The sequence below is a fragment of the Pelodiscus sinensis genome, chromosome 5 (assembly GCF_052426305.1).
Source record: "Pelodiscus sinensis isolate ZL-2025 chromosome 5, ASM5242630v1, whole genome shotgun sequence".
Classification (NCBI taxonomy): Eukaryota; Metazoa; Chordata; order Testudines; family Trionychidae; genus Pelodiscus; species Pelodiscus sinensis.
Genome location: NC_143056.1, coordinates 30348071 through 30362915, shown reverse-complemented (window position 1 = coordinate 30362915; position 14845 = coordinate 30348071). Strand labels below are relative to the sequence as shown.

General features: G+C 39.7%; 1 protein-coding gene across 4 annotated transcripts in view; it reads right to left on the bottom strand.

The window, feature by feature from the left end:
* Nucleotides 1–3059: 3059 nt before the first annotated feature.
* Nucleotides 3060–14845, bottom strand: part of LGMN (legumain) — a 49667-nt gene continuing 37881 nt past the window's right edge. For all 4 annotated transcript variants that reach the window (XM_006133661.5, XM_089778378.1, XM_006133664.5 and 1 more), the window contains 9 exons: nt 14400–14475; nt 13752–13814; nt 12673–12739; nt 11334–11452; nt 10410–10499; nt 7996–8193; nt 6618–6788; nt 5150–5217; nt 3060–3747 (listed from right to left, as the gene is read on the bottom strand). In XM_006133661.5, the coding sequence (XP_006133723.1) occupies nt 3708–3747; nt 5150–5217; nt 6618–6788; nt 7996–8193; nt 10410–10499; nt 11334–11452; nt 12673–12739; nt 13752–13814; nt 14400–14475 (892 nt within the window). In that variant the 3' untranslated portion in view covers nt 3060–3707. The remainder of the gene's footprint in view (nt 3748–5149; nt 5218–6617; nt 6789–7995; nt 8194–10409; nt 10500–11333; nt 11453–12672; nt 12740–13751; nt 13815–14399; nt 14476–14845) is intronic.

The window sequence follows — 14845 nt, the reverse complement described above, 5'->3', positions numbered from 1 at the left end:
TTTCTAGGACCAATACAAGAAGTTGTTTTGCACTGCAAAAAACTTCCTGTGGGCCCCTTTTTAATGGAGGGCTTCAAGTTGATCCTTAGCATGACAGCTGGGCCCTACACTTGCAAAACATTTGTTTTGGACTTTCAGATATGCACCTGCTAACATCAAAGGAGGAAGTGGTGGAACCACCTTAGGTCTGAGTTGTGGAGAGCACCCTTTGAATGGCTTTAATGCAATACAAGAAATAAAACTTAAACTCAAGCAATGTAAACTTTGCCCCGTTGTTGTCAACTTCACAGAAACCTGAGAACTGCTCTTCATGTGCATAGAGGGACCAGCCAATTATCTTTAATATGTATGTGTCTACATTTCCAAGTTCAGATGAAGCATTGCATCCTGGGAAATGTAATAACTGCAGCCTCATTACATTTGAGGATGACTGCAGTGCACATTGTAGAACTCCATAGCTCATCAGCCAAACTTTGGTCAGTGCTGGACTAATTTTTTAACACTTGTTTCGGAAAACACCCTCATGTGAACTAGGTACCATTGTGTATTAGCATTGACATGCTGGTGAAGAGTGGCTCCTTCTCTGGTGATTGTGTCAAACTGAATGATGAGCCCACTAATTTACATTTACTTCCAGATGAGTGAAGGTTTTTTTGAGCTGCTGCTAAGACAAAGAAAATGCATGAAAAGGCCTAACAATTTCAGCAGCCTGGGGAGAGAATTCAGCTGAATACAGGGAATCATTGGTGCATCTCTTGGGGTATGTCTAGACTGCACCCCTCTGCCAGGAGTGGGCGAAATTGCTAATGAAGCGGGGATTTAAATATCCTGCACTTCATTAGCATAAAAATGGCCACTGCTTTTTTTCTGGCACAGAGCTTTGTCGGAGAAAGGCAGCAGTATAGAGGCTGATCTATCGCTAAAGAAAGCCTTTTCCAATAGCTCCCTTATGCCTCGTAAAACGAGGTATAGAGACTCTATCAGAAAAGTCTTTCTTTAGCAATAGATCAGCCTCTTGACTGCCGCTTTTCTCCGACAAAGCTCCATGCCGGAAAAAAGCTGTGGCCATTTTTATGCTAACAAAGCATGGGATATTTAAATCCCCGCTTCATTATCAATTTCGCCCAGCCTAATCTGCATCCCTCTGCTGGCAGAGGGGTGCAGTCTAGACATACCCTTAGGTCTTGACTTCTTTTCCATGCTATGCTAGTCATTTAGACATGGATGTTCCACACCATGAGTTGCAAAGCTATGCAAAGTGACAGTCTTGAACCTATTCTTGAAGAAAAAAAAAAAAGCTTATGGCTCTGAGGTAAGGAACTAAAATTTATATTTTGTCATTCCAGTTCTCCTCTTGTTGGAGCAGTGAAGCTCCACGTTGCACCCAATGCATTAATGCCAAATCATGTAACATCTGCTTGAGGACAAGTCCCACCTGCGTATAGGGTAGTTATGAAAATAGAGCTGATAGGCCGAAAATCTGAGCCAGATCACAGGTGCTATGTCATCTTTGGCTGGTCACTTAAGTTATCATCTGAAAAATGAGGTTATTTGTTATGGGGCTTTGAGACCTTATTATCATATTATTACCTGAGAGAAAAGGGGAGCTCTGAACCCAGATCCTCGAAAGTATTTAGGTAAATAACATCCATTGATATGAATGGGAATTAGGCATCTAAATGTCGCCATGGGTCCTGACCCTCTTGACTCTTTTCAATAAATTTACAAACCTACAAAGTAGAACTCTAGAAGACTGAAAGGCTCTTTTGAATACTTGGAAAAAATTTATCCTTACTAAAAGGAAAAAAAACCCTGGAGAATATTGCTAACCTATGAGTGATGGGTTATGGGGGTCAATGACAGATATAGAATAAATGAGTGTATCTCTAAGAGTGGCCTCCAAAGGTTTTAAATGTTGACTAGTTTGGTGTATACATTCAACCAGCTTCCTGAAAGAGTTTGTTTTTCCTGCTGTTTTGAAGGCAATTTGGTTGCCTGTCAGAATATGCTGGTCTCACAGCTCCCCCGCCCCACCCCCTGCAAACTATCCTATGCAGCTAGACCTCACTGCTTTCAGTGAGACTCCAGATACACATCTGGGTCTATATGCAAGTGAAAGCATGCAGGATTGGGGGTTTATTTTGTGTGATCTTCAAATGTCACATTTTTTGTCTCATGCTATTAAGTCACAGGGCCAAAATGATGACAGTGATGTTTCGTGCCTTTCACTGTTCTGTTCTCTCTCGTTTTTATTTTTAAACTTTAACCCCATCTGTAAAAATTTCACAACTGAAAGAAAGAAGAAGTTAAAAAAAATCTGATGTTTAAGCAAGAGTGAAGGCTTAATTCTTTAAGCCTTCAAGCACAAAGAGATTCTTGCAAACACTGCATCTGTTATTTCCCATTCTAAAACATGCTCTGGAACTTGTCTTTTATTCCCTATTTCTAAGAGGCAGCAGAAACCTGAGGGCGGACCAATGCCTCTTGGTGCTCCTCCCTATATAAATGGAATTTCAAGCAGCTCCTGCCCCTAATGGAAGGGCTACCCAGAATTCCCAACTATGCCACACCCCAAACAATGGCCTAGTTTATTTCCCCAGGTCCATTCCCTTCCCTAGAAGAGCAAAAGAAGGTTTTGCAATCCAATCTATAGCATGCTTTTGCGAAGTCCTTGAAATGAACAACAACGAAGAAAGGCATGGAGAATTTTAAAGTAAGCACTTTATAGTCTAACGCGGCTGTCTCTCAGCTTATGACTCTCTCAGACCTCTCAGTAGGAAATGGCTTCTTAAGCGTTTGGGATAGCCTTTAGGAGAGGGAAGTGTGTATGCTGTAAGCGGGTTGTAAGTATATAGTATGGAAGTTCGCTTCAGGCAGCCATACAAAATGTACAAGCTTCTACTTAGCTCTTGAAGCAAGTTTTTTGTTGACACAATAGCATAATGCTTTAAAGGGCCCATGGAACATTCAACTTTCTTTTTATTCACAGATAATTCCAAGTGCAGTGCTATCTCTCACAGACCTGTATATACATAACACTTACACAATGGTGCTAAAAGTTCCAGCATTAGACAATCTTTTTTATTATTTGGGAAACAGTGTAACTTTATACCAATTCAATTTACAAATGGGATAATTCTCAAGTACAAGTAATTTCTTGATAGCATTAAGGATGTAAAGCTTGATGTACAAACTATGGCTTGTTCATTTTTCCACCAATTTGCAAATAATCACTGTAAACGTAAGTTCATGAATAATATACTTAGTTAAGCTAATTAGTGCTAGTTCCAACAGTTTTAAATGCAAAACAGTTAAAGATCAACTTTTAATCATAAAGTTAGCATCCCCCAAGAGACTGTTTGTAGTGTTCCACTGGAGACTCTTTAAAAGATGCTACTGTAGCCTGTATTGGGCTCTGAAACACATCATTTCCATTCAAATGCTAACCCTGCCCAAATGCATTTTGTAGAACACTAATTATATCTGAAAGACTTGGGGACACGACAAAGTCCATAATGTCAGATGAGAGGCTTTGAAGTGCTGACTCAGTTCAGTGTTGTCTGACACCACTCCCAGTGCACTATTTAAAACTGATCTAGTGGTTGACATTTCTCTTCTGTTCGCATGCAGTGGTAGTCCTGATTATTAAAGTTTCATAAAAAGGCTATCACTTTTAGTAAGGATTATTAACGGGAATGCTGTTTGCATTAATATCCAAGGCACACATGGTACATGGCCAGCTGTATTCTGCAACAGACAAGAGCAAAAATTATAAATACAGCAGAGTCTTCTTATTTAGATTAATTTGATATAATACTTATAAATAAGGAAATTAGTATCTGCTCATTAGGCATCTGCATCTATAATGTAAACAAAAACTAGTTACGTTAGAAATGCCTTTACAAAAACAGTCTTGCCACTTTCAGATTTAGGCTACATTCTCGATGCACATTTCTTGAGTCAGCAAAGGAAGTGTGTGTCTACACACCACAGAGAAGTGAACCATGCCCACACTGTGCTCTGTAGCTCCATGTGTCAGCAAAAGACTTTGGTGGAGGGAAACAGCTGGGAAAGCTTCTGAAGCAGGAAGCTGCCAGAACCTTTCCCCAATTCTGGAGCTGTTCCCTGTGGTATAGAAAGAATCCAGAAGCAGGGAGACAACTGCAGGAAGCTACAATGCTAAAAACAGCACTGTTAATGGGAAAGTGCTGCTTTGGGGACAGAGTCGGATAGCTTACGTAGGGATGTTAAGGACTAGTTGACTAGTTGCTTCCCCCCTACTTGCTGCCTCTATCAGATAGATGCAAAATGCAAAAATGCATTGACTATTCAATTAGTGAATTACACAATACTTAACATCCTTATTACATACCCCTAGGGTTCAGGTGTTTCTTGACTAGCCTAAGCAGTCTCTCACTATCTATGCTGATGTTTATATTATCTATGTGCAAGAGGGTGGGTAGTGTTTTTACTCTACACACTACTGAAAGGAGTATGAGGTATGTACCTTATGCATTCTATTTATAAAACAGACTGAACAGAGAAGCAAAACACATGCAGCTCATTTGAAGTTAAACATTTACAAATTATCAGCTTCTGCTTTTTAAACCAACGTAGACTCACAGGACTAGAAGAGACCTTGGAGGTAATTTAGTCCAGTCCCTGGAACTCATGACAGAACCAAGTATTAGCTTTCCCTGACAGGTATTTGCAGATTTTTAAGAGCACTGTAGACAATGATGGCATCTACAACCTCACTAGTGCTTAACTACCCTGACAATTAAAGTTTTCCTAAAATCCACTTAAGCCACGCTTGCAATTTAAACTCATTGCTTCATGCTGTAGCCTCATAAATTAGGAAAAACAATTTATTTTCCTCCCCCTTGTAAAAACCTTTTATGTACTTGAAAATTGTTATGTCTCCTCCTCAGTATTCTCTTGTGTACACTAACTAAGCCAATTTTTTACAATCTTTCTTCATAAGTCATGATTTCTAGACCTTTAATTATTTTTGTTGCTCTTCTCTGTACTTGCTACAGTTTCTTTCCTGAAATGTGGTACCCAGAATGGAATACACAATTTTGCTGAGGCCAAATCACAGTGCAGAGTAAAAGGCAATAAATAAGGCTGATAGTGCAAGCTGACTTACCTGTCAATAGGATATCCTCCTTCACAAACATTGACTAAGGCATATAGCTGTCTCAGAGCATACTCGTACTGAAATTAAACAAAGAAAGTTAAGCATTGCAGTGTCAAATCCCAACCTCTCTTTATTTAAGCTAGTTGTAAAAGAGCTTTGTAGGTACTGTTAACACCAATTATTTCTATCCTTGTTGGAAGTCTAATAGCAAACCAAAGTTACCCCCTCCCACATCTTTCCTTGCACCTTCAGACACACAATGTCTTTATATCCCTGAGTGCCAGGCATTTTCTTCTCCTTTATTCAGTTCTCACTTCAAATTCTCCTCTTATGGAAGACTCATAATTCTAATCAATGTCTCTGAAACTACAACTCTAAGGTAGATCAAACTGGCCTTCCCTTGTGTTGGTTGTCTCTCCAGACTATAAACTTCTTGAGGCAGAGAGTATACATGCTTTTGCCTTATGTACAATGCTGAACACTCTGTCAATGCTTAGTAGATTAGGCAAGTGATGACTTGACTTCTGCTTTTTCCACCAAATTCTGCTTTATGATTGCCTCATCCTCTCAACCCACCCATTTGTCTGTTTTCTGCATCTATTTTGTGTGCATCTTGTGGGATGCCTAGATCTTGAATTCTTTGGGACAGGGACTGATTCCTCTGTTACTTGTTGGCATAATGCCTAACACAATGGGGCACTGCGCATTGACTGAGGCTCTTGGATATCACTGGAACAATTATTTGTAATAAACCTCAAGAAAATTACTTCTATGAACTCAGGATGTAAAATCCCGGTTAATCAGTTAACCCTTTAAACCTTAGATTTAACCTGTTAACTGATTAAGTGGAGGGGGGTCTGGCAGCAGGAGCCAACAGCCTTGTGTAGGGGGTCAGTTCTTCCCCCGCACGAGAGGTTCCCAGTTGCTGCTTTCCCTTCCCCTCCCCTCCTGGGGGGGTGGCTCCCGACCCCCATGAGGCTGTTCCCAGGTACTGGTTAACCCAGTAAGGGTGATGCTTGCCCTATAACTGGTTAACCGGTTACCTGTTCACATCCCTAGTATGAACTCAGTAAGAACCAAATGCTGTGAAGTGGGCTGTCACTGGTAGTGTGCAATGCACAGTCAAGGAGATCTCTTTGTGGGATAGAATTATGTACATTTGGTGCTGTATTTCAAGCTTGCCATTAATTGAATCGAGCTGATTAAAAACCAATACTGAGTGTCCTGTTACTTGTGAAAGGCAAGGGGGAAACAGTAAAAGAAGAGAAGGAAATCTTTTCTCCATTTTGATCATCTTGTTACTTGTAGATGGTTGCTTGAAGATGGCATGTCTTTCCTTTTGCTTATTCAAGTGAATATGCAGGGTTGTTCAATAAAGCCAATTTTGTTTTGTGGTAAAAGCGGACTTTGGAAGAGCACCTTGACAGCTATGCTTATCCTACTGACAAACTAACTGGTTTTTAGCTGTTATGCTTACCAAGGGAGAGTGCCAATTGAAGCAGTGGGCTTTGAAGTGATTCACTGCTGACTGGTAGCAGTCATAGTCGCTGATGGTCAGTCTGTCTGACAGAATTTGTTCAGTTCGCTCTTCTGATGCTGTTACAAATAAAATGATCTTTCGCATGGATTCCTGAATAATCCGTTTAGCCTGCACACAAAGCAAAGACAACTTAGGTGCTTTTCCTGACCCCTTACTGGAGTCTATTAACTTAATGCCACTTCCTTCTTTCAAAAAAACAAACAAGCAAGCAAACCCCTAGGGCTTTTACAAAATACTCTGTTTTCTAAAATAAATAACATTTTAAATTAAAGTCCCTTTTGAGCCTGTCCCTGGATAGAAGATGAACAAATAAGCAGGGAAATAAGAAAGGTTACAGGTTATGGGCTTCTAATAAAGCCCTAATTTAACCTATTAGTTCCCCTTGCTAAAGGGGGGAAAATGCATAGTACGCATGGCTAGACTTGTTTCAGCTGCCTTCTGGGAAAATGTATTTGCTCTTCAATAATGATATCAGAGAGATTGGGGAGAGTTTGGTTTTGGAGAAAGTCTTATCCCAAAAAGGTTAAAGTAGGCAATCATTCTGAAGTATGGTGTCCTTGTGTAAGCATTATGGGGGCAAGTGCATACCTCCTGGAGGTAGAACTACTGGCAGTAAACTCTGATAGTTTAGTTTTTGCATGTTTACATTCCCATTTGGTAGGTTGCCAATAAATGATGCTTTGTCTATAGAGCTTAGGGCTGTGTCTAGACTGGCAAGTTTTTCCGGAAAATCATCCGCTTTTCCGGAAAAAACTTGCCAGCTGTCTACACTGGCTGCTTGAATTTCCGGAAAAGCACTGACGATCTCATGTAAAATCATCAGTGCTTTTCCGGAAAAACTATGCTGCTCCCGTTCGGGCAAAAGTCTTTTTCCAAAAGACTTTTGCGCAAAAGGACCAGTGTAGACAGCATAGTACTGTTTTCCGCAAAAAAGCCCCGATCGTGAAAAAGGCGATTGGGGCTTTTTTGCAGAAAACCACGTCTAGATTGGCCACTGATGCTTTTCCACAAAAAGTGCTTTTGCGGAAATGCATCCTGCCAATCTAGACGCGCTTTTCCGAAAATGCTTTTAACGGAAAACTTTTCCGTTAAAAGCATTTTCGGAAATTCATGCCAGTGTAGACGTAGCCTAGAAGTTTAGATACTTGTGAAGAAAAACATCAGATGGTTGTTATTGATGTAAAATGTATTTTATCATGAACTGGGGTCAATTCGCAGTCACTCCATTAGTCTCACTGGAGTTACTTTTGATTTACATCCAGGTAACAGAACTGAATTTGCCCTTATGAATAGTTGTTACAATTTTTAGCTTTACCTCCAGATGTGTTTTCATCTCCCCGGCAATCTTCTTGGCCTCATAAATATCATTGGTAGCCATCAGCTTCCGTTTCATGATTTCAAGAGGCACATCGGGACTAGGAGTGAGATCATAGCGTGCCACTGGAGGCAGGGGAATAGGAGATGATTTCTTCCCCATGCTCTGAAACTGTGACACTTTCATGGAAGAGATGCTCTGCATGTAAGATAGCAAACAAACACACACAGGTTAAACATGTCTGTTAGATAATCAGTTATAGAATCATACAGCTGGAAGAGACCTCAGGAGGTCATCAAGTCCAGCCCCCTGCCCATCCCAATTAAATCATCCAAGCTAGGGCTTTGTCAAGCCGAGACTTAAAAACCTCAAAGGATGGAGAGTCCACCACCTCCCTAGGTAACACATTCCACTGCTTCACCATCCTCCTAGTGAAATAGTTTTCCGTAATATCCAACCTAGACCTCCCCCACTGCAAATTGAGACTATTGCTCCTTGTTCTGCCATCCGTCACTACTGTGAACAGCCTCTCTCCAGCCTCTTTGGAACCTCCCTTCAGGAAGTTGAAGGCTGCTATCAAATCCCCCCTCACTCTTCTCTTCTGCAGACTAAACAAACCCAAATCCCTCAGCTTCTCCTCATAGGTCATGTGCTCCAACCCCCTAATCATTTTGGTCACCCTCTGCCGGACCCTCTCCACATCCTTTCTATAATGGGGGGTCCAGAACTGGACACAATACTCCAGATGTATCCTCACCAGAGCCAAATAAAGGGGAATAATCACTTTTCTAGATCTGCTGGCAATGCTCCACCTAATGCAACCAAATATGCCATTAGTCTTCTTGGCTACAAGGGCACACTGCTGACTCATATCCAGCTTTTTATCCATTGTAATCCCCAGGTCCTTTCTGCAGATCTGCTACTTAGCTATTCGGACCCCAGCCTGTAACAATGCTTGGGATTCTTCCATCCCAAGTTCAGGACTCTACCCTTGTCCTTATTGAACCTCATCAGATTTCTTTTGGCCCAATCCTCTAATCTGGCTAGGTCACTCTGTAACCTATCCCTGCCCCCAGCATATCTACCTCTCCCCTTCCATTAGTGTCATCTGTGAACTTGCTGAGGGTGCAATCCATCCCCTCATCCAGGTCATTAATAAAGATGTTGAACAAAACCGGTCCTAAAACTGGTCGTTGGGGCACTCCACTAGACACCGACCGCAAACCTGACATTGAGCCGTTGATCACTACGTGTTGGGTCCGACAGTCTAGCCAGCTTTCTATCCATCTTACAGTCCATTTATCCAATCCATGCTCCCTTAACTTGCTGGCAATACTCCCTTAACTTGCTGGCAAGTTAACCATTTAAACCTTTGTGTTGCCATGAAAACCTATTAATTCTCTAAACTTGGTTGGCTATGGAAGACATCTGAAGGCAAGTACTGTTTTACACATGGCAGGTTGCCCTAAAAGTGGCTAATCTTCATTTTCAAAGTTCCCCAACACAACAGGCCACCAGGTTGAACAGCCTGGATTTTACAGATTTAAGGCCACTTGAGGAAATTAAGAACAATGGGAAGAGATGCTTTCAATTGTGTTTATGAATAACCTGCCAGTTTATGACAGCTGCTACCCAAAGAGCACAGAGCACTTTATTATCTTTTATGAAGACTTACAATAACTTGTCAATGGGTCTAGTTAGACCCCTTTTATGGATGGGTAACATGAACCATTGGGAGGTTAAATCAGTGGCACAAAGAGAACCATAATGTCCTCACGTCCAGACCCTTGCATTAGCCTTTAGACCACATTTATTTTTGTTATATCCCTGTAGGAAAAGAGGGCCAAGTGAGATCTGTTGGAAGGAGGCAAACCCGACCAGGAATTGCCCAGTTCAGTCTGCTTGCCAGGTCGCTATGCCCTGCTTTCTCATCAGGCCTCAAGGCACTCATGGCAACAGCAGAGAACAAGAGAGTAGCCAGGAAAATGGCATGAAATTGTGCTCAAGAGAAACATAAAAATTAAGGGACTGAGGAGCAGCAAATGGCTACTGGCTCTTCTCAGGGTGTGAGCAGAGAATTAGGAAGGAGTAAGTGTTCACAGTGTAGAACAAAGGATGGAGCTGCTATAGGCAAGGGAGTAAAAGAGAGAAATGAGAATTTCTTGACTCTTGGCTTGCACTTTCCAATCTGAAAGTAAATGCAGAGACTGAAAGCGTGCTGTTCTAGATACAACTGGGACTGAGCTGTAACATTCACCTCTCAAGTTCTGCTTCTCTACCTTTGAACTGGCTTTACTTTTTCAGGTAGATATTCAGAGCCTGAGGATTTATCCCCTCGCTAGGATACAGCAATTTTAAAGGGAATATGTTATATAGGGGGACTTGTCCTGGAAACCACTTAGTTGAATACTCACTTTGTTTCCATATTGCATCACATGGCTGGTGTTGGTGTGTTTCTTCACTATCAGAAATTGCTTATGGAGAGTTTCTTTTCCCAGGTCCTCCTGCATAAAGAAATGTATATGTGTATAGATATCTAAATACAGCTGTTGTAAAAATGCAAGGAACACATAGAAGAGTCTTAGCTTCCCCTGCACAGGAGATGAGTACCAGGGCAATGGCTATTAGCACTTCAAAAGAGATTTATATGAAAAGTTAGGAAACTTGGGTGAAGTTGAGATTGTATGGCATCTTCTCAGATTGCAGTACAAATCCCTGAAGTGTTTCATTACCACTGCAAATTTGGCCCCAAACAACACTTAGGCTATGTCTACACTACTGTACACATTTTTGTGGCAGAAAATATGCTAATGAGGGACTCATTGCATGAGTCACTATGTCATTAGCATATTTTCTGCCGCAAAAATGTGTAGTATAGACAAAGCTTTAATGAATGGGAGTAGGTTTTGTTCATATTTAAGGACCACTAAATAAGCCAGAGTAAACTATTCAGTAACTGCACATGGAGATTCATGTTTAAAAATTTGCAGTGATGTTGCCCCAAATTCACTTCAGGTTAAGTGAATTCAAAATAAGGGGCTAGACTATTTCTAATTTTTCCTACTTCAACACCCACCAAAGAGGAATTAAGTTTCTGAACTAAATTTAAAGATGTCCAAATGAACAACTTGCACAAATGCTGAATTTTTTCAGTAAAGTATTTAAGTTTACAAGCCATCCAATTCCACATTGCAAAAAATTACAAATTTAAAGGAGTTTAAACAATTTTTAATCTTAAATAAAAGCCAATAACAAAATTATAAAGAAATACTATCATGCTTAAAGCTTTACAACTGTCTTAAATTTAAAGCACCAAATACCTTATCTAAGTAACTTACCACATCAGAATCTTCCATCCAGTTGACGCTGTACCAGTCACCTAGGTAGGTCTGTCTCTTATCATCATAGTAACATGCATAAGAAGACTCCTTAGGATTGGCAGCAGTAGTTGCATAAACTGTAAGATAAATTGAAGCGCAACCTTTGTTTAAGTTTCCCCATCGATACTTAAATGCATGTTACACTTGTAAATGAATAAAATCCATGATATTCAGACTTCCACACAGCAGTGTTTTGAATTTAAAAATCAGCCTGCTAATATTTTGTCTGCAGTTGCTGTTGTTGCCAACTGTGTGCTATATTGTGAGTATATAATGAAGAACATGTAGTTTTGGGGAAAGAGGGCTTTGAGCAAAAGCTACTATTTAAAAAGCTGCAAATACAGACACTTTCCTAGTTGAAGAAATAGATTCTTAATTGGAACAGCTGAATTGCCTATCCTGCGTGCATACTAACAATTGGTATTAACAGTCCTGAAATTCCTCTTTTCCAGTAAACACTGCCATTGGAATAATACTGTACATTATTAACACTCCTTATAGAGAGAACATACTATGGTAAAGAAATCTTTAGAGCAACAGCTCCATCCAAAAATGTACTATTACCAGTCGAGTCTTTTCTAACACAATGGGATACATGTTCAAAGCATTCTGCAAGTTATCCCATTCCTAGGACTGGACACCTAGGGTGTGTCTAGACTACATGGCTCCGTCGACGAAGCCATGTACATAAGTTTACTAGACACAGCAAAATGAAGTGGCGATTTAAATGATCACGCTTCATTTACATAAAAATGGCTGCCGTGCTGTGCCGACGATCAGCTGATCCGGCACAGCGGGGCAGTCTAGATGTGCCATGGTTGACAAGGGAAGCCTTTGTCAACCGTTCCGGTAAACCTCGTGAAGGGGAAGCAAAGGGGCTCCCCGACCTCCTGACCATGACCAATCATGGTCTGGGGGTGGGGTAACTCTGCCCCTTCCTGTTTAGGCCCGTCGGGGTAACCCAGGGCTACTTCAAAAAATTTTGAAGTGGCCCCTGGGCAAAAATTATTACTCACTCCTGATCTAGATGGTGTTTGGTCTTGCTGTGAGGGCAGTGGACTGAACTTGATGATGTCTAGAGTTCCTTACCAGTTCTAGTATTGTATGATTTTATGATTCTATAACGTCTCAAGTTGGTGGCAAAGCTAATAAAAGAACTCAATAGTCCTGATACTCTGCTAAAACCTCGACAGAAAAGTGGGTGCAATAATTCCAGGCCTGACTTTCACACTTCTGATCAACGGAGCACAATTTAAAGCTGGGAAACACCAGGCCAAAAAGCTGATTGATCACTTACCATTAATATTCTCAGCCAGATGGTTCATCATTGATCCAGATTCACATGCTTCAATGTAAAACACCAGCTGCAGAATAAGTGAGACATATTAGAAAAAAAACACTGGGCTGGAGAGGAGTTTCCACTTCTTTCAAATGGTAATTGATCTGGTCCTTACTGATAATCTATTACAACAGCGCACTAAACATAGTGTGCATATGTCCTATATTTAAATAAAAGCAAATTAGGTCACTTCTTGTTTTGAAAAACTGAAACAAGTGAAGAAAAGAGTGCAGTGCAAAAGTTTATTAATTAATTTTATATTTATATCATACATGGGCCTTTTGCTAATTCAAGCAGAATTCAACTAGCTGGTTAGGGTTTTTTATTGTAAATAATATACCATTCTGAGTTGGCTGTAGCCTTAATATTTTTGAGACCTCATCACCACTTATACATACCTAAACACAATGAACTAGGATATGCTGACATGATTAATAAAAAATTACTTTTAAGAAGGCAATCTAAAAAAAGCTTTAGATATACATTAGTTTTCTTTGGTCTCAGTGAGTTCACCTATATTGAAATGGGAATAGAAGCCACTTAGATAAAAGAATTACTGGATTGTTAAATTCAAATATTGGCTTCTACAAGTGTCACTTTATCCTCAGATGAACTGTTGGATTTTTTTAACAATAACCAACCAATAGTAATAGGACAAAGGATCAAGGGTTAACAAAACACAAGAAGCAAGGGCAAGGTGAAGTTACAGTGGATGTTTTTCAATTCCACTGGCAAGCAAAATATATGGGTATCACAGAGCTGTGCTATGATATGAAACCTTTCCATACTGATCCAAATAAATCACATGCTACAACTGGAAAGTAAACAACTGAAGATGGTCCAAAAATGCAACATATATCCTGTGTAGATGGGCAATCCAGATCTAAATTTCATGACTTTGAATCAACTTCCCATCAAACAAATATGATTCTATTGTTTAAACAATTGAGGGAAGTGCAAACAAAGAAGTCACAAAGATGCTTCCTCTGCATTAGTTCCTCTATTAATTTCACAACTTCTGACACACTGTTATTTACCTTTTGGTATTTTTTGTTATGGTACATATAATAAATGGTCTTGTTCAAGTCCTTTACATGAAGCTGTAAAATAAGAACATTTGTTTTAATACCATCTTACTACAGCAAAATAAATAGGTAAAGAAACACATTTCATTAGAAAAAAATTGCTACTTTATATATACTACAGTACTTCTAGTTATTTGGAGATATATTTTAATTGCTTGAGTTTATAACAGTTGCTTGAATATTTAATACAAACTTGTATCCATTTTGTTATTTAAATAAGTGATCTTATTGATCTTATGATCAAGTCCAAATTTAACACAAAGGAGATATATATTTTTACCTCTAATGTACTGCCCCCATTGGAAATAGAGATTATGATATTTACTACAGAGTGCAAGATAAATAATCATGCAATTAAAAAGTCTGGATGATGCTCTGCAAAGCTGAGCAATAAAATCACACAACAAATAAATAGTTTGAACCTTAGCTCTCAAACATTAAGTACTACATTTTATATCATGTCCCAGATTGTGATCTGGTGTAAACCAGAAGATCAGAACGTGGTCCCTTATTTTCTTTCCAAGAAATAATAGTGTTAAGAAAATCAGATTTAAAGTTATGTTATGGTAACTTTAAAAATGTTCAAAATAAAATGCTTACATCATCATTAGGAAAAGCCAATAGTCCAGGGGCTCCGTGGTCAGTGAAATAAACAAATACGTGATCCTTGGGACCACTGCCAAGAGAAATTCAGAAACAATTGACTTTCTAAACATTTCAGCTTAGTCATTACATAAAAACCTGTTAAAGCAGGGGTTCCCAAACTTTTTGACACGGGGACCAGTAAATCCATTCACGAACTTTTGGAGGACCAGTAATGTTCATTTGCATATTTGCATATTCATTAATCAAATTATAAATATTCAAATAAGTTGTTTCTGGTCCTCCCAAATCTCCCAGTGCCAGCTTTAGCAAAGCTTTTGAGATGGTCACCCACAATATTTTTGCCAGCTAGTTAAGGAATATGGATTGGATAAATGGGCTGTAAGACAGACAGAAAGCTGGTTAGACCAGGGTTTCCCAAACTTTTTATTTTAATTGGAACC